The 26,401-nt window shown below is 42.6% G+C and overlaps 1 protein-coding gene across 1 annotated transcript in view; it reads right to left on the bottom strand.

Moving 5' to 3' along the window:
• Nucleotides 1-3,065: 3,065 nt before the first annotated feature.
• The window catches only part of osmr (oncostatin M receptor), a gene marked incomplete at both ends in the record, with an annotated part of 40,845 nt that continues 17,509 nt past the window's right edge, over nucleotides 3,066-26,401 (bottom strand). The window contains 14 exons of the mRNA XM_084176413.1: nucleotides 3,066-3,125; nucleotides 4,283-4,807; nucleotides 5,045-5,129; nucleotides 5,268-5,349; nucleotides 6,480-6,632; nucleotides 6,729-6,896; nucleotides 7,030-7,131; nucleotides 7,313-7,498; nucleotides 12,329-12,542; nucleotides 12,707-12,789; nucleotides 12,880-13,027; nucleotides 13,420-13,598; nucleotides 19,441-19,589; nucleotides 21,357-21,486. Of these exons, the coding sequence (XP_084032539.1) occupies nucleotides 3,066-3,125; nucleotides 4,283-4,807; nucleotides 5,045-5,129; nucleotides 5,268-5,349; nucleotides 6,480-6,632; nucleotides 6,729-6,896; nucleotides 7,030-7,131; nucleotides 7,313-7,498; nucleotides 12,329-12,542; nucleotides 12,707-12,789; nucleotides 12,880-13,027; nucleotides 13,420-13,598; nucleotides 19,441-19,589; nucleotides 21,357-21,486 (2,264 nt within the window). The remainder of the gene's footprint in view (nucleotides 3,126-4,282; nucleotides 4,808-5,044; nucleotides 5,130-5,267; nucleotides 5,350-6,479; nucleotides 6,633-6,728; nucleotides 6,897-7,029; nucleotides 7,132-7,312; nucleotides 7,499-12,328; nucleotides 12,543-12,706; nucleotides 12,790-12,879; nucleotides 13,028-13,419; nucleotides 13,599-19,440; nucleotides 19,590-21,356; nucleotides 21,487-26,401) is intronic.

Below are 26,401 nucleotides of genomic sequence, written 5' to 3'. Positions count from 1 at the left end.
ACTGTTAAATAGTCAGCACTAGCCGGCCTCCGCCAACTACCCTGCCCTGAACCTTAGTCACTGTTACTAGCCGGCTACCACCCGATGCTTTACCCTGCACCTTAAAGACTGCTGCCCTATGTACATAGTCATTGAACACTGGTGTTTAGTAATGTTTACATACTATTTTACCCACTTCATATTTATATACTGTATTCTAGCCTATCTAACTACTGCTGTACACACCTTTTCTGTTCATATACTGTCCATACTGTCTATTTCACACCAATGCCGGACTCTGACATTGCTCTTTCTGATATTTCTTAATTTCTTAATTTTTATTGTTTGGATTGAGTGTATTGTTTTGTATTGTTATGTATTACTGCACTGTTGAAGCTAGACACATAAGCATTTCGCTGCACCTGTGATAACTTCTGCAAAATATGTGTACGCGACCAATACAATTTTATTTTGATTTGACATTGTGGCTTTCATGCCCATTTACAAGGATAAAACTAGGCCCTCAAAATAAGGGGTTATGAAATACATATGGAATTGTGTTAAACGATGAAAAAACCCACATGTTAGCATTAGCCACCTAGCTAAATTAGCCACAACAAATTAGAATTCGTAACATATCATAGAAAATGGATGATGGACATCCACAAATTAATACATACCATACGAAACGTAACATATCATACTAATTGGATTGTCCCGGATTTACATTTACAATGTTACGTCTACCCCTGATTCCAGGTCGCATGGAATGACATCTAATCTAAGGTATTTGGTTTCTGAACTGTAACGGCTGTTAAAAAATTATGTAGACTACAATTAACCCTCGAACTTAGCCCCTATATGAGAGTATACAGTAGCTTAGACAGACCTTAGAAAGATATTATTGAAGTTGCATTTATGATTCACATTCACCCCAGCGGTTTGTATGGAGCCATTTCCCCTCAGATCTTAAATTTGATACTGAGAGGATGTTGGCTAATCAGCTTGTTGAGGCAATATTCTTTCGGTTTCACAACCACAACATTTTCAAAAGTCTGCACTGCAGACGGGCAATGCGGAGAGAGGAATATGATGAGTAACATGAGTATTGAGTAAGTTGTGTAGATCTGAAGGGCCTCAAAATGTTAAAGAATACACTTCTACAGACAATCATATTTACTTAAGAGCAGGGAGTTGATGGTGTGGACATATTGGCGTGGATTGAATATGCCTAATGGATTTAACATACTTTAATCTGAGAAAGTGAATGAGTCTATTTACATGAGATATAGTACACAATATAAATAGAACACATTATGCACATTTTTCATTGCCCTAAACACAACAACACACAGTCCAGGTTAAAATAATGGAACTAGTACAAATCAGGACATCACCATATGCATAAAACTTCTGTAATAACTTTGGTCCAACCCACTTTTTTCAGAGCAGCTCAAATTATTAATGTGTTATTTGAACCCTACACATTGTACATACATGTAATTGTCATCTTCACAGCAAAATATCCCACCAACAGATCTTGACCCCTGACCTTTCAGAATCAGACTGACTACTTAACTCAGGGGAGAACGACTGCCCCCTGTCATTGAAGCACGGAAGTTCAAGGCCGACCGCGGTACTGCAGGCATTGTTTGCAGAAAACAGGATCCCCATTATAGTGAATGGAAAAATGGCAATCTTCATGGTCTGTCTGTGTAAATACACAAATATTTAGAAGACAATCATGGTACCAATAATTGCTTCTAATATAAGTATGTGGACACACCTTCAAATTAGTGGATTTGGCTATTTCAGCCACACCCGTTGCTGACAGGTGTATAAAATCGAGCACACAGCCATGCAATCTCCATAGACAAACATTGGCAGTAGGAATGGCCTTACTGAAGAGCTCAGTGACTTTCAACGCGGCACCGTTATAGGATGCCACCTTTCCAACAAGTCAGTTCATCAAATTTCTGCCCTGCTAGAGCTGCCCCGGTCAACTGTAAGTGCTATTATTGTGAAGTAGAAACATCTAGGAGCAACAACGGCTCAGCCACGAAGTGGTAGGCCACACAAGTTCACAGAACGGGACCGCAGAGTGCTGAACCGCATAAAAATTGTCTGTCCTCGGTTGTAACACTCACTACTGAGTTCCAAACTGCCTCTGGAAGCAACGTCAGCACAATAACTGTTCGTTGGGAGTTTCATGAAATAGGTTTCCATGCCTGAGCAGCCACACACAAGCCTAAGATCACCATGCGCAATGCCAAGCGTTGGCTGGAGTAATGTAAAGCTCGCCGCCATTGGACTCTGGAGCAGTGGAAACGCATTCTCTGGAGTGATGAACATCTGGTGTCCAACGGACGAATCTGGGTTTGGCGGATGCCAGGAGAACGCAACATGCCCCAATGCATAGTGCCAACTGTAAAGTTTGGTGGAGGAGGAATAATGGTCTGGAACTGTTTTTCATGGTTCGGACTAGGCCCCTTAGTTCCAGTGAAGGGGAAATCTTAACGCTACAGCATACAATGACATTCTAGACGATTCTGTGCTTCCAACTTTCTGGCAACAGTTTGAGGAAGGACCTTTCCTGTTTCAGCATGACAATGCCCCCATGCACAAAGCGAGATCCATACAGAAATTATTTGTCGAGATCGGTGTGGAAGAACTTGACTGACTGGCCTGCACAGAGCCCTGACCGCAACCCCATCGAACACCTTTGGGATGAATTGGAACGCCGACTGTGAGCCAGGCCTAATCGCCCAACATCAGTGCTCAACCTCACTAATGCTCTTGTGGCTGAATGGAAGCAAGTCCCCGCAGCAATGTCCCAACATCTAGTGGAAAGCCTTCCCAGAAGAGTGGAGGCTATTAAAGCAGCAAAGGGGGGACCAACTCCATATTATTGCCCATGATTTTGGAATGAGATGTTCAACGTGCAGGTGTCCACATACTTTTGGTCATGTGGTGTGTGTCCTTATTATTATTATTTTAAAATCGCACACAGAAGAGGTTACAGTATAACATTTGATTGTGGAGTTGATTGTGGACTACAGGAAACGGAGGGCAGAGCACGCCCCCATTCACATGTAGTGGAGCGGGTCGAAAGCTTCACGTTCCTCAGTGTCCACATCCCTGAGGACCTATCAAGGTCCAAACACACCAACACAGTCGTGAAGAGGGCACGACAACGCCTCTTCAGAAGGCTGAATATGTTTGGCATGAGCCCTCAGATCCTCAAAATGTTCTACAGCTGCACCATTGAGAGCATCTTGACTGGCTGCATCATCGCTTGGTTTGGCAACTGCATGGCATCTGACAGCAAGGCGCTACAGAAGGTAGTGCGTACGGCCCAGTACATCACTGGGGCTTAGCTCCGTACCATCCAGGACATCTATACCAGGCGCTGTCAGAGGAAGGCCCAAAAAATTGTCAAAGACTCCAGCCACCCAAGTTATAGACTGTTTTCTCTGCTACCGCATGGCAAGCGGTACCGTAGCGCCAACTCGGGGACCAAAAGGCTCCTGAACTGCTTTTACCCCCAAGCCATAAGACTGCTAATCAAATGGCTACCCAGACTATTTGCATTAACCCCCCCCACCTTTATTTAGCACTTACATTGGCTCTATACTCACTCACACATAATACACTGACACTCCAAGACACACATAGACACACACACACACTACATGCGCTCACACACACAAAATACTCACACACATACCTATTGACGCCACACAAACACACACTCACACCTAGACACACTTCACACTCTTCACAAACGCTGCTGCTATGCTGTTTATTATCTATCCTTATTGCCTAGTCACTTTTATCCCTACCTACATGTACATATTATCTAAATTACCTCAACTACCTCATACCCCTGCACATTGACTCGGTATCGGTACTCCTTGTACATATCCTCGTTATTGTTATTTTATTGTGTTACTATTTCCTTTTTTTTCTTTTTTCTTTGCATTTTCTTTCTTACTTTTTATCTCTGAATTGTTGGTAAAGGGTTCGTAAGTAAGCATGTGACAAATACAATTTGATTTGATTTATAAGGATCATTTAGTTGCTAACGGCAGCCAGCAGGCCTTCAACTTAAGTTACTCAATGAGAGGGTGCAGCACTGAGCTAGCCTGCAACGTCACTTCCTGGAGTAGTTCAAACTAAGCATGTTATGTCTCCATGACCGACTTAATTTGGCTTCAGTGCGCTATTAAGTCTTCAAATAGGAATGAATGGTGTAACGTGATCAATGGCTTTGTCCATTCATATATACAGTCATTGACTTAACTAAGGAGTCAGTGGTGATGTATCCATCAATATTCTCCAATAATGCCCCTGATTGTAACTGCGGCCCCTCAGAAGGCTCACTGGTGATGAGATTGGAGAGCTTGATTGGTGAGCTGGAGATGTCACTGCTGTCTGTGACTCTGATTGGTTTCATCTCAATGGACTGCGCCGCTCCCATAGAGGGAACATAACTTATATTTGTGAGGCTTGTCCATACTGAGCTATCCCAGACTTCTGTGGGTGACTGTGGACAGTACCCTTTTTGGTGCAGGTGTTGAGTAGAAGGGGATGGGCAGGAAGGTGAGAGGGTGGTCAAGGAGGAAGACATGAATGAAGAGGAGGAAGGGTGCACAGGGCAGGATGAAGAGGAGGGAATGGTGGTGAAAGAGGAAGAAGACAAAGAAAGGTGGGGGAGTTTGGGGTGAATGAGAGGCGTCCTCTCTGACATGGTTGGCCTGACACTCAGGATCTCGATGTCACTGCAGACACAGTCCCCCACCTTGAGACACCGCAGCCTCTCACTGGTCTGTAGATGGTATGGACAGAATAGAGGATGAATGGAATCAGGCAAGAAGTTGCACAGTCATTTTATCAGATTGCAAAACAATAATTATGACTATAACATGCTGTACATCTGTTTATTGTCATCTGTTTAAGGTAAATCCAAATGAGAGAAAACACGTCGGACAAAGAGGCAGTACTCATCAACTTCAGACACACGAGACATGAGACATATGAAAGCCTGTATAGAACTGCACTGTACCTCATATAGGTGGTGGTCCAGTTCAATGGGTTTGATGTTCATCCCAGCCGGGTACCCAAACACCTCCACTATACAACTCCTCAGCCTGGAGGATAGCCACAGAGGAGGTTAGACAGGGTTCACATTACACATTGACTGTTAAGGATGCCATAGGACCAATGCTAATCTTGAAAAATGAATTCTGCATGATTATGTTGAATGGATAGTGTTTAAAGTGTCTCACATTTTCCAGAATAGACACAGGAGGATGGCGAGCCCCAACAGCAGCAGGAGAGGAGTTAAGATCTTAGCCAGGAGAATAGAGGCTGTCACAGGACACAGCAGCACATACTGTAACACCAGTTCATTACTACTGGGCTCAGAATGTCATGATCCAAAATACAAATGTGCTTTCAGATTTAAAAAGAGTGAGCAACACCCCACATAATTGAGTGTCTACGGGAAATGAGGCTTTATTTCACAGGTTAAATGTAATGTCAAAAAGTAGAATCCCACCTAAATAGACATACCCAAAAGTTATTGTTTATCATGAGAGAGCCATAAACAATACATAGTAACTACTGTACTGCCAGAAAGATCAAAATCTCACCTTTCTGGTAAAAAATATTCATACATTGCTGACATGCAGTCACTTTTGAGGACACAAAGTACACAGTATGATTTTTTTTCCTATTCAACGAAATTGGGGGAATAGGGCATGAAATGATTGAAATTCTAAATATAGTAACAATCAAATTATAAATGACTTATTATAATATTTCACCTTTCTTATAACTGTCAAATAAATATGATCATACTTAGTGACAGTACAAAATTGGCACCATTTAATATAACTGATGACAGAGCATTTTCTGCCCAGCATCCTCTGAGTGACGCAGAGACGACATTCAAATGCCTGCTGACTTCAGCTTTAAGCACAGTGAGTTCATCCCTCTGTGACCAAGAGAATGTGGTCTTGTTTCAATTCCATGAAATGATTTTGTATTTTTTTCATGTTGAGAACTCTAAATCCATCTGAGAACATCACAGCGAGATGAGACTGCCTTTGCTGCAATCGCTAGGGTCTCCCTGTTCATATGCCTATCGTATGCTGAGCTGCGCAGTTCACAGCCAGAGGAAATCGATCCTTTGTCTGGATAGGCCAGAAAATTGGACGTTTCACTCCCTATGCAAATGAGGTGTCATATTTCACAAACTGCATCTCAGATGAGAGCTGAGAGCGGCATGTGAAGCGGGACAACCAGAACTTTCATGGTGTGCACAACAGTTGATGCTGCGCCGTTTAACAGAGCGTTCTGTACACAGAAATGTCGGTCGGAACCAGTCCAGAACCGCTAAATAGGGGACTTAACATTTAAGAGGTTTTAATAAGGTAATTTCAGTATGACCCAGTCTGCCCCTTCCCCTAGAATGCTCCAGCCAGAGTTGGACTCACGGATTGTCTGGGTCCTGACAGTTATGGTAGTTTGCGGGCCTGGTCCAGCATTAGTGAGTGCACACAGATGGAAGGTGTACTTCTGGTGCTCCTGCAGTCCTGCTATGGTTACAGACTTATTGTGGGGGTCCGCCACCATCTTGGTAAAAGGACCTAGAAACAGGAAATACAGTGTGTCAGAGGAACAAATCTTCTCATGACTTCTCTTAAATTGAATTGCTTGTTACCCATGACATTGATGATACCCACTTGGCACATGACCTGGTGACCTCTGGGACCAGGCCTCGTACACGGTTACCAAGTAACCAGTGATGAACCCTGGGTGAGAGTGGTCGTCCTCATGGTAACGCCACTCCAGTGTCACAGAAGAGGAAGTTCTTCTAACAGGCTCAACCAGCCTGGGATACTGGACAGGCTCTGTAGGTTGAGAGAAAGGAGGAAGAGAGAAAGAGAGGGGAAGGGGTTGAACGGGAGAGAGAGAGAGAGACACCCCCTACAACTTCCACAACCTTATTTATCACACCACATAATCACAGCGTAACCCACTCACTGAGTTCTTGGGAGTAGCCAGTGCGGATCCCCAGTAGTTTGTCTCCTTCGTCAGTGCAGCCATATATATCAAAGGTGTACCTATGGCCCGCTTTAAAATCTCCTGCAAAATAGACATATTGTAACTAAAAAGTAGTGCAGGGTAGGCTTTAAATTGAAACAGAATTTGGACGGTTTCCTTTTTCCTTGTTACTACTGTAATTACAGCATTACTAGACAGCAACTTCGTGTAAAATGTTACCAACAAGGGAAATGGTGGTGTGTGAAAACCTGTTGTGTGATACCTGCTGGTAGGGACACTGACGTGTTTCCCACTGGCACCCTCCTCCATTGCAGAATGCAGGGAACTCCGCTTCCCACTGTGCACCACTCCACAGTGTACCCACAAGTGACAGCTTCCTGCTCTTCCCAGATGAGGTGGAACCCTCCGCTGGCACTGCCACTCACACGCGTGACACTCCGAGGAGACTCTGGACGAAAGACAATAAGAGAGCTAGAGATAGTCTCACTTACAGAACTGCTGTAGGCCCAAAGAAGAGCAACCTGTGTACAACTGTAACAGAAGTAAGACAAGAAAGTTGGCTCAGGTATCAGAACAGGTTTCAGCACAAGAATTGGAAAATACGTTGGTACGGACGTTTTGGTACTGGTGTTGGCACAAAGCAGGCAGGTATAGAGGGCTTGCAGTTGACGTACGAATCCTCCTGGCGGCCATGTTGGAAGACCATCGCATTAATTACTCCGACAACAACAGCTGAGTGGCTACCCCAAACTGCATGGTAACAGCGCCTAGAATTTGTTGATTCATCACCGCGGTCATTTTCTGTGCAGTATTTGACGGTTCTAACAAGGCAGGAAAGACAACAGAAGAAAAAAAATGTACACAGAGGAGATAAGACTCAAGAACTGTCAGAAAAGCGAAGAAACCTTTTTGCCTGTCAAGACCTGAACCCTGACAGCTGAAATGTCACAGCATAGAACAAATGCCTCAATGGGATAGGACAACCTGCTGTGTTGACTATTGGTTGTTCCGGCCAAACAATATATTTAATCTTTATATGACACTAAAACACCTGAATGAATTAAACACAACCAAATAATCAAGAGCCCTGATGGTATAGTTGACCTGAATAAGTGATATTCTAACAGCTGGTGTGCTTTTCATTTCTTTATGTACTGTAGGTTCACCAGCTGACCTCTATCTAGACACCCTTGTCAACTGGATTCCCACTGTGAAGATGAGCAATGCTGCAGCAGCATCAGTTTCTACTTCTACTTTGTGCTTTTCTAGATATGGAAGGAGACGGTGTCATATGCTGTGCTTTGGTCAATCTGAATGATTCTGTTGTGCCATTTGAGTAGAGAGCACCTTCACCTTGTCGTCATAACAAAAGTGACCCCTTAAACCATATTAATATATAAAATGTAATTTGGAACAACATGTAAAATACTATTGTTTATGAAAATTATAAACATACTGTACTTTAACAATAGGCTATATTGTTGTATGGGTGCCTTGCGCCATTGAATAAAATGTATTTTTTTATAGCCTAACTATTCTCTCTTTCTTTTTCAATTTATACACATTTAGACAATTGAATTGTTGTGGTAGTCTTAGGCAAGCCATCTTCATTATCACAGTGGTACCTCCAAGTGCCACTCAGACCTTTTGGGAGAAAAAAGAATCTGGCATTGAACTTGATAGAAGTAGTTGTGTATATGTTTTAAGCAAATGATCCCATCATCTCCTGCTTCCAGACATTTCACTACCTAGATTACAAGGGTTGGATTTGCACTAAACAATTTCATGTCAGCTCAAGGCATGTACAACATCTAGTATAATGATTAGCCTCATACGTTGTCTACTGGTATCATTTTTAAATTGAGAAGATATACATGTATCTCAACAATATATAAACAATGTATAAATTCAGCTATTCTGTTTCAGAAGCGCAATGTCAAGGGGTGCATTGCAAATGCCCATAAGGCTAATGCCATCATATTGTAGGCCAGTGGTTCCCAACTACGGTCCTTGAGTACCCCCGGCAGTACACATTTGTATTGTAGCCCTGGACAAGCACACCTGATTCAACTTGTCAACTAATCATCAGACCCTCAATGAGTTGATTCAGGTATGTTTGTCCGGGGCTACAACCAAAATGTGTGCTGTTGGGGGTACTCGAGGCCTAGAGTTAGGAACCACTGCTGTAGGCTTATGGCTGCATTGTTGTTGCACGCCATTATCATCAGCTGCAAAATGGGTTCACATGGCTGATATCCTGAAAAAAGATTGACAATCAAATAAAACTAATTGGAGAGCTTACAACTGAACAAAAAGGTAGGTCATGTTCATTTGAGAATACAACACAGAAACACAGAGAAATTCATGAGATTCCCTTCCCCTCTTTACTGCAGGATTGTGATCTGTAATTAATCAACATTGACACTAGTTCATCTTTAATAGTTTTAAGGTAACAATTAAAACAAGTTTAAACACTTCCCTTCAAAGAATCAACACTCATATAATTTCAAAGTGTACAAGTATTCTAACTCATATGTAAAGGTTAGACATCTTAGTAACAAGTAGGCTATTATTACTAAAGCATAATTTTAAGTGAACAAAAAGAAGGGTAACACTTTACTTGACACCCAGCGTCATAACACGTTATGACACGGTCATAACCATGTCATAATATGTCATAACAGCTGACATATCTTGTCATTATCTTTCATAATATGGTCATAACACTGTCATGGCCCATATGTTTACACCTGTTGTGACATATATTGCGTTATTTTATGGCTGGTTATGACACCTACATACTGTAAGAGTTTCAAAACCCACATTTATTCAAATGTCGTTTTTTTCCCTGCCAAGAAGTTTCCCTTAGTTTGAAAGTTTTTTTTTTTTTGACACTTATGTAGGTGTCATAACCAGCCATAAAATTACTACCGTGGGAGTTTTTGTTGGTTTTGACATTCTCATGTAGGTGTCATAACCAGCCATAAAATAACGCAATATATGTCACATGACAGTGTTATGACCATATTATGACAGGTTATGACAAGTTATGTCAGCTGTTATGACATATTATGACATGGTTATGACCATGTTTATCACTAGGGACTTGAACTGGAGAATTGTTTCATAACGTCCTCCCACAAAGGTACCTCCCCTATCCAGAGTAGCCTACTCTCTCCCTTCTTTGACAGCTGGAACTGCTAGCTAATCCTTTCACCCTATCCCGTGGCTGTTAGCTAGCTAGCTACCTAGCTACAAATGCATTTTGAGTTTGAGTTTTTAAATTACAGATAGCTAATTGGCTAATATGAAGTTAGCTCATTGTTAGATGTTGATGTTTAATTCACTTAGCTAGCTATACCGTATGTAAAGCTAGCAGCTCATTTTAGTTAGCCTGCACAATAAGTTCCTGTAGCTAGCTTTAATACATATATATATATTTTAATAATTACAAATATATACACTGCTAAAAAAAATTAAGGGAACACTTAAACAACACAATGTAACTCCAAGTCAATCACACTTCTGTGAAATCAAACTGTCCACTTAGGAAGCAACACTGATTGACAATAAATGTCACATGCTGTTGTGCAAATGGAATAGACAACAGGTGGAAATTATAGGCAATTAGCAAGACACCCCCAATAAAGGACTGGTTTTTCAGGTGGTGACCACAGACCACTTCTCAGTTCCTATGCTTCCTGGCTGATGTTTTGGTCACTTTTGAATGCTGGCGGTGCTTTCACTCTAGTGGTAGCATGAGACAGAGTCTACAACCCACACAAGTGGCTCAGGTAGTGCAGCTCATCCAGGATGGCACATCAATGCGAGCTGTGGCAAGAAGGTTTGCTGTGTCTGTCAGCGTAGTGTCCAGAGCATGGAGGCGCTACCAGGAGACAGGCCAGTACATCAGTAGATGTGGAGGAGGCCGTAGGAGGGCAACAACCCAGCAGCAGGACTGCTGCCTCCGCCTTTGTGCAAGGAGGAGCAGGAGGAGCACTGCCAGAGCCCTGCAAAATGACCTCCAGCAGGCCACAAATGTGCATGTGTCTGCTCAAACGGTCAGAAACAGACTCCATGAGGGTGGTATGAGGGCCCAACGTCCACAGGTGGGGGCTGTGCTTACAGCCCAACACCGTGCAGGACGTTTGGAATATGCCAGAGAACACCAAGATTGGCAAATTCGCCACTGGCGCCCTGTGCTCTTCACAGATGAAAGCAGGTTCACACTGAGCACGTGACAGATGTGACAGAGTCTGGAGACGCCGTGGAGAACGTTCTGCTGCCTGCAACATCCTCCTGCATGACCGGTTTGGCGGTGGGTCAGTCATGGTGTGGGGTGGCATTTCTTTGGGGGGCCGCACAGCCCTCCATGTGCTCGCCAGAGGTAGCCTGACTGCCATTAGGTACCGAGATGAGATCCTCAGACCCCTTGTGAGACCATATGCTGGTGCGGTTGGCCCTGGGTTCCTCCTAATGCAAGACAATGCTAGACCTCATGTGGCTGGAGTGTGTCAGTAGTTCCTGCAAGAGGAAGGCATTGATGCTATGGACTGGCCCGCCCGTTCCCCAGACCTGAATCCAATTGAGCACATCTGGGACATCATGTCTCGCTCCATCCACCAACGCCACGTTGCACCACAGACTGTCCAGGAGTTGGCGGATGCTTTAGTCCAGTTCTGGGAGGAGATCCCTCAGGAGACCATCCGCCACCTCATCAGGAGCATGCCCAGGCGTTGTAGGCAGGTCATACAGGCACGTGGAGGCCACACACACTACTGAGCCTCATTTTGACTTGTTTTAAGGACATTACATCAAAGTTGGATCAGCCTGTAGTGTGGGTTTCCACTTAAATTTTGAGGGTGACTCCAAATCCAGACCTCCATGGGTTGATAAATTTGATTTCCATTGATAATTTTTGTGTAATTTTGTTGTCAGCACATTCAACTATGTAAAGAAAAAAGTATTTACTAAGATTATTTCATTCATTCAGATCTAGGATGTGTTATTTTAGTGTTCCCTTAATTTTTTTGAGCAGTGTATTTACTTACTTGAATAGGTTCTCCCACTGCATCTGTTTTCTGGGTCCTTAGAAAGATGAAATAAAGGGCAATCTTCCTGAAGTTTCCGCTTCTAGCAAAACGCAACCAGCCATGTGGACGATTGCTGGACTTCCACTAGATTGACTCTGGTCATCCAACATGGTGCCTGGTGTGGTTGCTAGGTGATTTGTGACGCAACTGCAAGCCCTCTATTGCCACAGGTGTTGATAACTGACCTATTCTCTCCACCGGAGGTATGGTGATGTGGGCTAGGGGGGAGGAGCCAGGCTGAATAACAGCCTGGATGATCATGTCACACTGCCCTGGGCCAATGGAGATATCTGTCCGTGTCTGCTCTCTATCCCTCCACAGGAGCCACTGGTGTCCCTCCTGCCTCCAGCGTACCTTGTAGCCCTGGATTTTTACACTAGACGCCGAGCCACTGAATTGCTGAGGAGAAAGAGAGAGTTGTTCATGTGCTGGACAAAACAAATCCCTGCTGAGATTTGATCACACAATGTAAGACCAGGTTCAACACTCAATAAACCAATAATCTGAACTGGCTTTCTCTCCTCGTCTCCTCTCCTTCATCTCATCCAGCAGTCAGGCCTCACCGGGGTCCAGAGCAGAGTGACGTTGCGCTGGCCATGGGACAGCAATCTGACCCTCCTCCACACATCCAGCCTCACCAGGGGGTCTGCACAAAGAAGCAGGAAGAGGGTTCAACAACCCATCAATAAACCTTCAAAAAGCAGTAACTTCACCACTCCACTATGATAGGACTCACAGGTAGTGAAGAGCGTGGGTTGTGTCCACTCTCCCTCTAGGTTCACATTCACAGCACAACGAACCCTGGTGGCATAACGGGTGTTGGGCGAGAGCTGCTCCAGGCTGACATCACAACGGTCATCCGAGCCACCATTGCACAACTGATGCTAACACAGCCACAAGACAAGACAGAATGTCACTGGGTTTACATCAGACCCCATTGGAACACCTGATGTGTATTCATTAATGCAAACTGTAGCAAAACATTTTGCAATCAAAAACGGTGCGCAACAAAGAGTTTCTATTGGACAAATTCAGGTAGGTCCTTCCCCATTTTGTCCCGTTTGCTTCCGTTTGCTTCCTTGTGAGTACACCCCTGATCCATCAGTGGTAGTGGGGTGTAGTTCTATCAGTCTAGACAAAAAATCACACATTTGAAGTATAGCCACTAAAAACATGTCAGAATGGACAAGAGACCATTCTGTCAAAGCTGATGAGCTAGTGTGAGCTATATTGATAATTTAATTTTGTCACCTGTCAATGACTGAGTTTTCCTCACCATGGATGTGCTCTGTAGGTCTGCTGCTTCAGCCTGGCGTGTCTGTCTCCTAGGCTCTACTGGGTCTGCTGTGACCTGGCATAAGAGCTCCACCCCAGACAGGTTCCCCCTCACAACCCAGGACACGTTGGCTTCAGTCACCCCTGGACTCACTCTCACTCCCTCTGGGACTGGGAACACTGCACACACACAGCATGCAAATACAATAAATCTTATGATCTAGATACCACTGTTGATCAAAAATGTGTTACACTAAAGGTGGTATTTGTATTTACTATGGATCCCCATTAGCTAATGCCAAGGCCACAGCTACTCTTCCTGGGGTCCAGCAAAATTAAGGCAGTTTATACAATTACATTACAATACATTCACAGATTTCACAACACACTGTGTGCCCTCAGGCCCCTACTCCACCACTACCACATATCTACAGTACAAAATCCATGTATACGTGTGTGTATAGTGCGTATGTTATCATGGGTGTTTATGCATGTGTCTGTGCCTGTGTTTGTGTTGCTTCACAGTCCCCGCTGTTCCATAAGGTGTTTTTTCTATCTGTTTTTTAAATCTAATTTTACTGCTTGCATCAGTTACTTGGTGTGGAATAGAGTTCCTTGTAGTCATGGCTCTATCTAGTACTGTGCGCCTCCCATAGTCTGTTCTGGACTTGGGGACCGTGAAGAGACCTCTGGTGGCATGTCTTGTGGCGTATGCATGTGTGTCCGAGCTGTGCGCCAGTAGTTCAAAGAGACAGCTCGGTGCATTCAACATGTCAATACCTCTCACAAATACAAGTAGTGATGAAGTCAATCTCTCCTCCACTTTGAGCCAGGAGAGATTGACATGCATATGATTAATGTTAGCTCTCTGTGTACATCCAGGGCCAGCTGTGCTGCCCTGTTCTGAGCCAATTGCAATTTTCCTGTCCTTTTTTGTGGCACCTGACCACACGATTGAACAGTAGCCCAGGTACGACAAAACTAGGGCCTGTAGGACATGCCTTGTTGATAGTGCTGTTAAGAAGGTAGAGCAGCACTTTATTATGGACAGACTTCTCCCCATATTAGCTACTGTTGTATCAATATGTTTTGACCATGACAGTTTACAATCCAGGGATATTCCAAGCAGTTTAGTCACCTCAACTTGCTCAAATTCCACATTATTTATTACAGGATTTAGTTGAGGTTTAGGGTTTAGTGAATGATTTGTCCCAAATACAATGCTTTTAGTTTTTGAAATATTTAGGACTAACTTATTCCTTGCCACCCACTCTGAAACTACAGTGAAGGAAAATAGTATTTGATCCCCTGCTGATTTTGTACGTTTGCCCACAGAGAAAGACATGATCAGTCTATAATTTTAATGGTAGGTTTATTTGAACAGTGAGAGACAGAATAACAACAAAAAAATCCAGAAAAACGCATGTAAAAAATGTTATACATTGATTTGCATTTTAATGAGGGAAATAAGTATTTGACCCCTCTGCAAAACATGACTTAGTACTTGGTGGCAAAACCCTTGTTGGTAATCACAGAGGTCAGACGTTTCTTGTAGTTGGCCACCAGGTTTGCACACATCTCAGGAGGGATTTTGTCCCACTCCTCTTTGCAGATCTTCTCCAAGTCATTAAGGTTTCGAGGCTGACGTTTGGCAACTCGAACCTTCAGCTCCCTCCACAGATTTTCTATGGGATTAAGGTCTGGAGAATGGCTAGGCCACTCCAGGACCTTAATGTGCTTCTTCTTGAGCCACTCCTTTGTTGCCTTGGCCATGTGTTTTGGGTCATTGTCATGCTGGAATACCCATCCACGACCCATTTTCAATGCCCTGGCTGAGGGAAGGAGGTTCTCACCCAAGATTTGATGGTACATGGCCCCGTCCATCGTCCCTTTGATGCGGTGAAGTTGTCCTGTCCCCTTAGCAGAAAAACACCCCCAAAGCATAATGTTTCCACCTCCATGTTTGATGGCGGGGATGGTGTTCTTGGGGTCATAGGCAGCATTCCTCCTCCTCCAAACACGGCGAGTTGAGTTGATGCCAAAGAACTCGATTTTGGTCTCATCTGACCACAACACTTTCACCCAGTTCTCCTCTGAATCTCCTGTATATGTGCTTTCTTGAGCAGGGGGACCTTGCGGGTGCTGCATGATTTCAGTCCTTCACGGCGTAGTGTGTTACCAATTGTTTTCTTGGTGACTATGGTCCCAGCTGCCTTGAGATCATTGACAAGATCCTCCCGTGTAGTTCTGGGCTGATTCCTCACCGTTCTCATGATCATTGCAACTCCACGAGGTGAGATCTTGCATGGAGCCCCAGGCCGAGGGAGATTGACAGTTTTTTGTGTTTCTTGCATTTGCGAATAATCACACCAACTGTTGTCACCTTCTCACCAAGCTGCTTGGTGATGGTCTTGTAGCCCATTCCAGCCTTGTGTAGGTCTACAATCTTGTCCCTGACATCCTTGGAGAGCTCTTTGGTCTTGGCCATGGTGGTGAGTTTGGAATCGGATTGATTGATTGCTTCTGTGGACAGGTGTCTTTTATACAGGTAACAAACTGAGATTAGGTGCTCCTAATCTCAGCTCGTTACCTGTATAAAAGACAACTGGGAGCCAGAAATCTTTCTGATTGAGAGGGGGTCAAATACTTATTTCCCTCATTATAATGCAAATCAATTTATAACATTTTTGACATGCGTTTTTCTGGATTTTGTTGTTGTTATTCTGTCTCTCACTGTTCATTAAAACAGACCATTAAAATCATAGACTGATCATTTCTTTGTCAGTGGGCAAACATACAAAATCTGTTTGAGCCAGTAAAGGGGGCTTTACTATTCTTAGATAGTGGAATGACTTTTGCTTCCCTCCTGAACAGCTAATCATGGCTACCCGGACTATTTGCACTGCCCCCCCACCCCATCCTTTTTACGCTGCTGCTACTCTGTTAATTATTTATGCATAGTCACTTTAACTCTACCCACATGTACATATTACCTCAACTAGCCGGTGCCCCCGCACATTGACTCTGCAACGGTACCCCCCTGTATATATAGCCTCCCTACTGTTATTTTATTTTACTTCTGCTCTTTTTTTTCTCAACACTTTTTTTGTTGTTGTTTTATTTTTACTTTTTTGTTAAAAATAAATGCACTGTTGGTTAAGGGCTGTAAGTAAGCATTTCACTGTGATGTCTGCACCTGTTGTATTCGGCGCATGTGACCAATAAAATTTGATTTGATTTAAATTGAAAATATGGAAAATAGGAGTGGCAATATCGTCTGATATTATCCTCAGTAATTGTCCATCCAAGTTGTCAGACCCAGGTGGCTTGTCATTGTTAATAGACAACAATAATTGTTTCACCTCTTCCACACTCACTTTACAGAATTCAAAATTACAATGCTTGTCTTTCTTAATTTGGTCAGATATACTTGGATGTGTAGTGTCAGCATTTGTTGCTGGTATGTCATGCCTAAATTTGCTAATCTTGCCAATGAAAAAATAATTAAAGTAGTTGGCAATATCTGTTGGTTTTGTGATGAATGACCGTTTCATTTAAGGTGCTCCAACGTTTTTTACTATCATTCTTTATGTAATTTATCTTTGTTTCATAATGCAGTTCCTTCTTCTTTTTATTCAGTTTAGTCACATGATTTCTCAATTTGCAGTATGTTTGCCAATCGGTTATACAGCCAGACCTATTTGCCATCTCTTTTGCCTCATCCTTCTCAACCATACAATTGTTCAATTCCTCATCAATCCACAGGGATTTATCCGTTTTTACAGTCATTTTCTTAATGGGTGCATGCTTATCAGTAACTGGGATAAGCAATTTCATAAATGTGTCAAGTGCAGCATCTGGTTGCTCATCATTACACACCACAGACCAACAAATATTCTTCACATCAACAACATAGGAATCACTACAGAACTTCTTGTACGACCTCTTATACACCTTTGGGACTTTGGTTTTCCTAGATATGGCTACTATATTGTGATCACTACATCCGATGGATCTGGATACTGCTTTCAAGCAAATTTCTGCAGCATTAGTAAAGATGTGATCAATACATGTTGATGATTTCATTCCAATGCTGTTTGTAACTACCCTGGTAGGTTGACTGATAACCTGTGTGCAATCTAAGTGTCACATGATATATATACACTCAGTATATATACACCTGTTCTGAAAGGCCCCAGAGTCTGCAACACATTTACATTTTAGTCATTTAGCAGACACTCTTATCCAGAGCAACTTACAGTTAGTGAATGCATACATGTCTTTTTATTTTTTCATACTGGCCCCCCGTGGGAAACGAACCCACATCCCTGCCGGCCAAACCCTCCCCTACCTTGGACGACGCTGCACCAATTGTGCGCCGCCCATGGGTCTCCCGGTCGCGGCCGGCTGCGACAGAGCCTGGACTCGAACCAGGATCTCTAGTGGCACAGATAGCACTGCGATGCAGTGCCTTAGACCACTAAGCAAGGGGCACCACCAAGCAAGCGGCACCATGAAGACCAAGGAGCTCTCCAAACAGGTCAGGGACAAAGTTGTGGAGAAGTACAGATCAGGGTTGGGTTATAAAAAAAAATATCCGAAAATTTGAACATCCCACGGAGAACCATTAAATCCATTATTAAAACATGGAAAGAATATGGCACCACAACAAACCTGCCAAGAGAGGGCCGCCCACCAAAACTCACGGACCAGGCAAGGAGGGCATTAATCAGAGATGCAACAAAAAGACCAAAGATAACCTGAAGGAGCTGCAAAGCTCCACAGCGGAGATTGGAGTATCTGTCCATAGGACCACTTTAAGCCATACACTCCACAGAGCTCGGCTTTACGGAAGAGTGACCAGAAAAAAAGCCAATGCTTTAAAAAATAAATAAGCAAACACGTTTGGTGTTCGCCAAAAGGCATGTGGGAGACTCCCCAAACATATGGAAGAAGGTACTCTGAGCTTTTTGGCCATCAAGGAAAACGCTATGTCTGGCGCAAACCCAACACCTCTCATCACCCAGAGAACACCATCCCCACAGTGAAGCATGGTGGTGGCAGCATCATGCTGTGGGGATGTTTTTCATTGGCAAGGACTGAGAAATTGGTCAGAATAGATGGATGGTGCTAAATACAGGGAAATTCTTGAGGGAAACCTGTTTCAGTCTTCCAGAGATTTGAGACTGGGACGGAGGTTCACCTTCCAGCAGGACAATGACCCTAAGCATACTGCTAAAGCAACACTTGAGTGGTTTAAGGGGAAACATTTAAATGTCTTGGAATGGCCTAGTCAAAGCCCAGACCTCAATCCAATTGAGAATCTGTGGTATGACTTAAAGATTGCTGTACACCAGCGGAACCCATCCAACTTGAAGGAGCTGGAGCAGATTTGCCAAGAGACTTGCAGCTGTAATTGCTGCAAAAGGTGGCTCTCAAAGTATTGCCTTTGAGGGGGTGAGTAGTTATGCACGCTCAAGTTTTCCGTTTTTTGTCTTATTTCTTGTTTGTTTCACAATAAAAATTATTTTGCATCTTCAAAGTGGTAGGCATGTTGTGTAAATCAAATGATACAAACCCCCCCAAAATCAATTTTAATTCTAGGTTGTAAGGCAACAAAATAGGAAAAATGCCAAGGGGGGTGAATACTTTCATAAGCCACTGTACGTTAACGTTGGCTATTTTGAGCACTTTTCTTCTGGAATGCTTACTTGTTTATATTGCTTTACTGGGAAGCTTGTGTGCTCATGTAATTTATGTTAGTGCAGGGTGAGCTGCACACAGTGGACTTCCTCCTAGGGCACACCGGCTCAGTGCTAACAGTGTAAATCTGGTTCATAGGCACATGATTACGGCATACAATAGCTGTAGGATCAGCAGAGGCATTCAGGGCATTTAGAGGGACATAAATTAGGAGCAATAGGATACTGTGTTCAATGACGTTAATCATTGAATGTTAGCCATAGACAGTGTTATCATATAAGAGCTGTATGACATTTCTCTCAGTATTTCCTGTCCTCACCTCTGTCAGTGATGTTGAAGCTGTAGCTTTGTGTCTCCTCTCCTAGCTGGTTTCTGACAACCACTGAGACATCGTACTGCTCTAAGCCTGGGACAGCCTGGAACCTGCAGGACCACTCACCACACTTGATAGGATCCTCACCAGAATTCCTGTACAAACACAGTGGAGGGATAGGTAAGAGATGTGTCTGACACAGTTTGATCATTATGCCTCAACGTGCTAATAATCCGTTGAGAGAAAGAACACCAGAAGAGGCTGGTGGGAGGAGCTACAGTGGGGGGAAAAAGTATTTAGTCAGCCACCAATTGTGCAAGTTCTCCCACTTAAAAAGATGAGAGAGGCCTGTAATTTTCATCATAGGTACGCGTCAACTATGAAAGACAAACTGAGGAAAAGATATCCAGAAAATCACATTGTAGGATTTTTAATGAATTTATTTGCAAATTATGGTGGAAAATAAGTATTTGGTCACCTACAAACAAGCAAGATTTCTGGCTCTCACAGACCTGTAACTTCTTCTTTAAGAGGCTCCTCTGTCCTCCACTCGTTACCTGTATTAATGGCACCTGTTTGAACTTGTTATCAGTATAAAATACACCTGTCCACAACCTCAAACAGTCACACTCCAAACTCCACTATGGCCAAGACCAAAGAGCTGTCAAAGGACACCAGAAACAAAATTGTAGACCTGCACCAGGCTGGGAAGACTGAATCTGCAATAGGTAAGCAGCTTGGTTTGAAGAAATCAACTGTGGGAGCAATTATTAGGAAATGGAAGACATACAAGACCACTGATAATCTCCCTCGATCTGGGGCTCCACGCAAGATCTCACCCCGTGGGGTCAAAATGATCACAAGGTGAGCAAAAATCCCAGAACTACACGGAGGGACCTAGTGAATGACCTGCAGAGAGCTGGGACCAAAGTAACAAAGCCTACCATCAGTAACACACTACGCCGCCAGGGATTCAAATCCTGCAGTGCGAGACGTGTCCCCCTGCTTAAGCCAGTACATGTCCAGGCCCGTCTGAAGTTTGCTAGAGTGCATTTGGATGATCCAGAAGAGGATTGGGAGAATGTCATATGGTCAGATGAAACCCAAATATAACTTTTTGGTAAAAACTCAACTCGTCGTGTTTGGAGGACAAAGAATGCTGAGTTGCATCCAAAGAACACCATACCTACTGTGAAGCATGGGGTGGAAACATCATGCTTTGGGGCTGTTTTTCTGCAAAGGGACCAGCCACGATTTTGAGTGAAAACCTCCTTCCATCAGCAAGGGCATTGAAGATTAAACGTGGCTGGGTCTTTCAGCATGACAATGATCCCAAACACACCGCCCGGGCAACGAAGGAGTGGCTTCGTAAGAAGCATTTCAAGGTCCTGGAGTGGCCTAGCCAGTCTCCAGATCTCAACCCCATAGAAAATCTTTGGAGGGAGTTGAAAGTCTGTGTTGCCCAGCGACAGCCCCAAAACATCACTGCTCTAGAGGAGATCTGCATGGAGGAATGGGCCAAAATACCAGCAACAGTGTGTGAAAACCTTGTGAAGACTTACAGAAAAAGTTTGACCTGTGTCATTGCCAACAAAGGGTATATAACAAAGTATTGAGAAACTTTTGTTATTGACCAAATACTTATTTCCACCATAATTTGCAAATAAATTCATTAAAAATCCTACAATGTGATTTTCTGGATATTTTTTTCTCATTTTGTCTGTCATAGTTGACGTGTACCTATGATGAAAATTACAGGCCTCTCTCATCTTTTTAAGTGGGAGAACTTGCACAATTGGTGGCTGACTAAATACTTTTTTTCCCCACTGTATACGAGTTTGTGTGTGTGTGTGTGTGTGTGTGTGTGTGTGTGTGCGCATGCGTGCACGTGCGTGTGCATGTGTGTGTGTGTGTGGACTCACTTGATGTGAAGGGTATGTGTGCGTCTGTAGGGTTCATACAGGTTAGCAGGTCTACCAGGGTTCCAGGTGCAGGTAACAGTCCTCAGGTCCTCAGTCCCGCAGCTCAGGTTCGCCAGCCTCTGGGGAGAAACTGGATCACAAACATAAAGTAATGGTGAGGTGAACTAGAAAAGGTACATTTTCTTCAGAAAATGTAGGTTCTTGCTTCAATTGTCTTAAAGGCCCAGTGCAGTCAAAACAGTGATTTTCCTATGTTTTATATTTTTCCAAACTATGAAGTTAGTATAATACTGTGAAATTGTGCAAATTATAATAATGTCATTTTAGTGTAAGAGCTGTTTGAAAAGACCGCCTGCATTGGACCTTTAATGACGTATGTGGAATTTCAGTGGAGCAACTGAATTAACACAGTCATGAAACGTATTTAGTTGGCTAGGTCATTCCTACAATGCAGTGCCTTTTCTGTCCCCAGGAAATATCACCTCTTATTTAGTGTAAAATGTGGATTCCAAAGGGCTTTAAATATAAAGTTAGGTGACCTTTAGCATAAAAACACAAAGTTATGGATCTCAAAGAGAAGTTTTATGCATTTTGTTTTTAGTGGATGTTGATGTTTTTGCCACATCCCGAGTGCTATTCATCCATTTCTATGAGAAATATAAGCCATTAAACAATACAATATTCCAAATCTGTCTTTGTTGTTTTATAATCCTACTTAAAATCTCTCTCACAAAAAACTTTTTTTTCATGATTATTATATTTATTATTGTATTTAAGATTTTCTGATTTCACTTTCCACCCTGTTAGTTTGTAGTAATTCCCCTTAAAAAAAACAGCCCCTTCCAAAAATGACATCACATTCAGGAAGTGTCATAATTTTTTGGTACGAAAACAATGTGCAAAGCTAAATAAATGTGACCGACCGCATCAATTTGGTCTTATGTAGCAAAATTAGAAATTGTGTTTTTTACATTTGATAAAAAAGACACAGAGTTACAAAATGGTATTGTAGATCATACACTCCAGCTGAGGAACAATGGGAAAGTAATTCTGCTTTGAAAGTTGATCAACCTAACACTTTTTAGAAAATGGCCCTTGAATGTTTTGGTACACCCACTGGAAAGCTCTTCTTTGTTTACACCTATTCAGCATCGTTCACACCCTCTTAAGACTTAGCCCCACCCATCTCTTTAAGGATTCACATGAGGCCATGTGCTAAACAGAGTGACTAAGGTAGTGTAGTAAACAACCAAAGCTTTCAAGACTAAAAGTGCTTTAAGTACTAGCCTACAATAAGGAAAAACTCCAGGTAAAAATACACTTTATCTAGTCCTTGGCCCATATCCTAATCTGACTTTGAAAGTGTCCAGATAAAAACATTATACATATATATATATATATATATATATATATATATATATATATATATATATATATATATATATATATTTATAATTATTAGATTATGCTAACCCAGACACTCTAAATTGATGGGTCATGTGAAAGAAATGCTATAACCACCCCCCAGCCACAGTTTTAAGTTTTAGCTAGCTAGCTAACATTAGGCTATAACTAGCAATGCACATTTCTGAGAAACACATAATATTACTACACAGACCATTCATGTAACATTAGCTAGCGAACCAGCAAGCTAAAGTTCACTAGCTAGCTAACAGTATGCTTTGTATTTGTATTTGTATTTATTTTGGATCCCACATTAGCTGCTGCCAAGGCAGGAGCTGCTCTTCCTGGGGTCCAGCAAAATTAAGGCAGTTCATACAATTTAAAAAACAGTACAATACATTCACAACAGATTTCACAACACATGAAGTTTCTGCCCTCAGGTCCCTACTCTACTACCACATATCTACAACACTAAATCCATGTGTCCGTGTGTGTATAGTGCGTGTATTATTGTGTGTTTGTATGCATCTGCCTGTGCCTATGTTTGTGTTGCTTCACAGTCCCCTCTATTCCATAAGGCACATTTTTATCTGTTTTTTTAATCTAATTTTACTGCTTGCATCAGTTACTTGATGTGGAATAGAGTTCCATGTAGTCATGACTCAATGTAGTACTGTGAGCCTCCCATAGTCTGTTCTGGACTTGGGGACTGTGAAGAGACCTCTGGTGGCATGTATTGTGGGGTATGCATGGGTGTCTGAGCTGTGTGCCAGTAGTTCAAACAGACAGCTCGTGCATTCAACATGTCAGTACCTCTCACAAATACAAGTAGTGATGAAGTCAATCTCTCCTCCATTTTGAGCCAGGAGAGATTGACCTGCATATTATTAATGTTAGATATCTGTGTAAATCAAAGGGCCAGCCGTGCTACCCTGTTCTGAGCCAATTGCAAATTTCCTAAATCCCTCTTTCAGTTGTGTGGTCAGGTACCACAAGACTAGGGCTTGTAGGACCTGCCTTGTTGATAGTGCTGTTTAGAAGGCATAGTAGCGCTTTATTATGGACAGCCTTCTCACCATCTTAGCTACTGTTGTATCAAAATGTTTTGAACATGACAGTTTACAATCCAGGGTTACTCCAAGCAGTTTAGTCACCTTACCTTGCTCAATTTCCACATTATTCATTACAAAATTTAGATGAGGTTTAGGGTTTAGTGAATGTTTTGTCGCAAATACAATGCTTTTAGTTTTTGAAATATTTTGGACTAACTTAATTATTGCCACCCATTCTGAAACTGACTGCAGATCTTTGTTAAGTGTTGCAGTCATTTCAGTCGCTGTAGTAGATGACGTGTATAGTGTTGAGTCATCCGCATACATAGACACACTGGCTTTACTCAAAGTGAATGGCATGTCGTTAGTAAAGATTGAAAAAAGTAAGGGGCCTTGACAGCTGCCCTGGGGAATTCCTGATTCTACCTGGATCATGTTGGATAGGCTTCCATTAAAGAACACCCTCTGTGTTCTGTTAGACAGGTGACTCTTTATCCACAATATAGCAGGGGATGTAAACACATAACACATACACTACCAGTCAAACGTTTGGACACACCTACTCATATCTTTATTTTTTACTATTTTCTACATTGTAGAATAATAGTGAAGACATCAAAACTATGAAATAACACATGTGGAATCATGTAGTAACCAAAAAAGTGATAAACAATTCAAAACATTTTCAAATAGTCACCCATTGCTTTGATGACAGCTTTGCACACTCTTGGCATTCTCTCAACCAGCTTCACCCGGAATGCTTTTCCAACAGTCTTGAAGGAGTTCCCACATATGCTGAGCACTTTTTGGCTGCTTTTCCTTCACTCTGCAGTCCGACGCATCCCTAACCATCTCAATTGGGTTGAGTTCAGGGGATTGTGTTGGCACGGTCATCTGATGCAGCACTCCATCACTCCCCTTCCTGGTAAAATAGCCCTTAACAGCCTGGAGGTGTGTTGGGTCATTGTCTTGTTGAAAATTAAATGATAGTCCCACTAAGCCCAAACCGGATGGGATGGCGTATCGCTGCAGAATGCTTCGGTAGCTATGCTGGTTAAGGGTGCGTTGAATTCTATATAAATCACAGACAGTGTCACCAGCAAAGCACCCCCACACCATAACACCTCCTCCTCCATGCTTTAAGGTGGGAACAACAAATGCGGAGATCATCTGTTCACCCACACAGCATCTCACAAAGCCACAGCAGTTGGAACCAAAAATCGCCAATTTGGACTCCAGACCAAAGGACACATTTCCACCGGTCTAATGTCCATTGCTTGTGATTCTGGGCCCAAGCAAGTCTCTTCTTCTTATTGGTGTCCTTTGGTAGTGCTTTCTATGCAGCAATTCGACCATGAAGGCCTGATTCACACAGTCTCCTCTGAACAGTTGATGTTGAGATGTGTCTGTTACTTGAACTCTGTGAAGCATCTTTTTGGGGTGCAATTTCTGAGGCTGGTAACTCTAATGAACTTATCCTCTGCAGCAGAGGTAACTCTGGGTCTTCCATTCCTGTGGCGGTCCTCATGAGAGCCAGTTTCATGATAGCGCTTGATGGTTTTTGCAACTGCACTTGAAGAAACGTTCAAAGTCCTTTACATTTTCCGTATTGACTGACCTTCACGTCTTAAAGTAATGATGGTTTATTGTTTCGCTTTGCTTATTTGAGCTGTTCTTGCCATAATATGGATTATGTGTACCCCTACCTAGTCACAACACAACTGATTGGCTCAAACACATTAAGAAGGAAAGAAATTCCACAAATGAACTTTTAAGAAGGCACACCTGTTAATTGAAATGCATTACAGGTGACTACCTCATGAAGCTGGTTGAGAGAATGCCAAGAGTGTGCAAAGCTGTCATCAAGGCAAAGGGTGGCTATTTGAAGAATCTCAAATCTCAACTATATTTTGATTTGTTTAATACTTTTTTGGTTACTACATCGTTTTACGTTTACGTTTTAGTCATTTAGCAGACGCTCTTATCCAGAGCGACTTACAGAAGCAATTAGGGTTAAGTGCCTTGCTCAAGGGCACATCGACAGATTTTTCACCTAGTCGGCTCGGGGATTAGAACCAGCGACCTTTCGGTTACTGGCACAACGCTCTTACCCACTAAGCTACCTGCCGCCCTACATGATTCCATATGTGGTATTACATATTTTTGATGTCTTCACTATTATTCTACAATGTAGAATAAAACCTTGAATGAGTAGGTGCTCTAAAACATTTGACCGGTAGTGTACATTATCAAGCATTTCACACGTTATCCAGATTCCTACTTAGTGGTCTATAGCATCTTCACACCAGAATAGGTGTGAAGCAGATGAACCTTTAGTCATTTCACAAGCTATCCAGATACTGACTGTTAGCACTTGGTAGTCTATAGCAGGTTCCTTCCAAAATGGGCTTTAGTTGAGGCAGATTAACCTGTAGCCATATTATTTCAACAGTATTTAACATGAGATAGTCTCTAAGCTTTACAGGAATGTGGTTCTGAATATAAACAGCCACACCACCATTGGCATTTCTGACTTTTCTTTAGATCTTATAACCATGTATTGCTACCACTGTATCATCAAAGGTATTA

Source organism: Coregonus lavaretus (genome assembly GCF_964263955.1).
Source record: "Coregonus lavaretus genome assembly, chromosome: 14".
Lineage (NCBI taxonomy): Eukaryota > Metazoa > Chordata > Actinopteri > Salmoniformes > Salmonidae > Coregonus > Coregonus lavaretus.
This window is presented reverse-complemented; position numbering and strand designations above follow the sequence as displayed.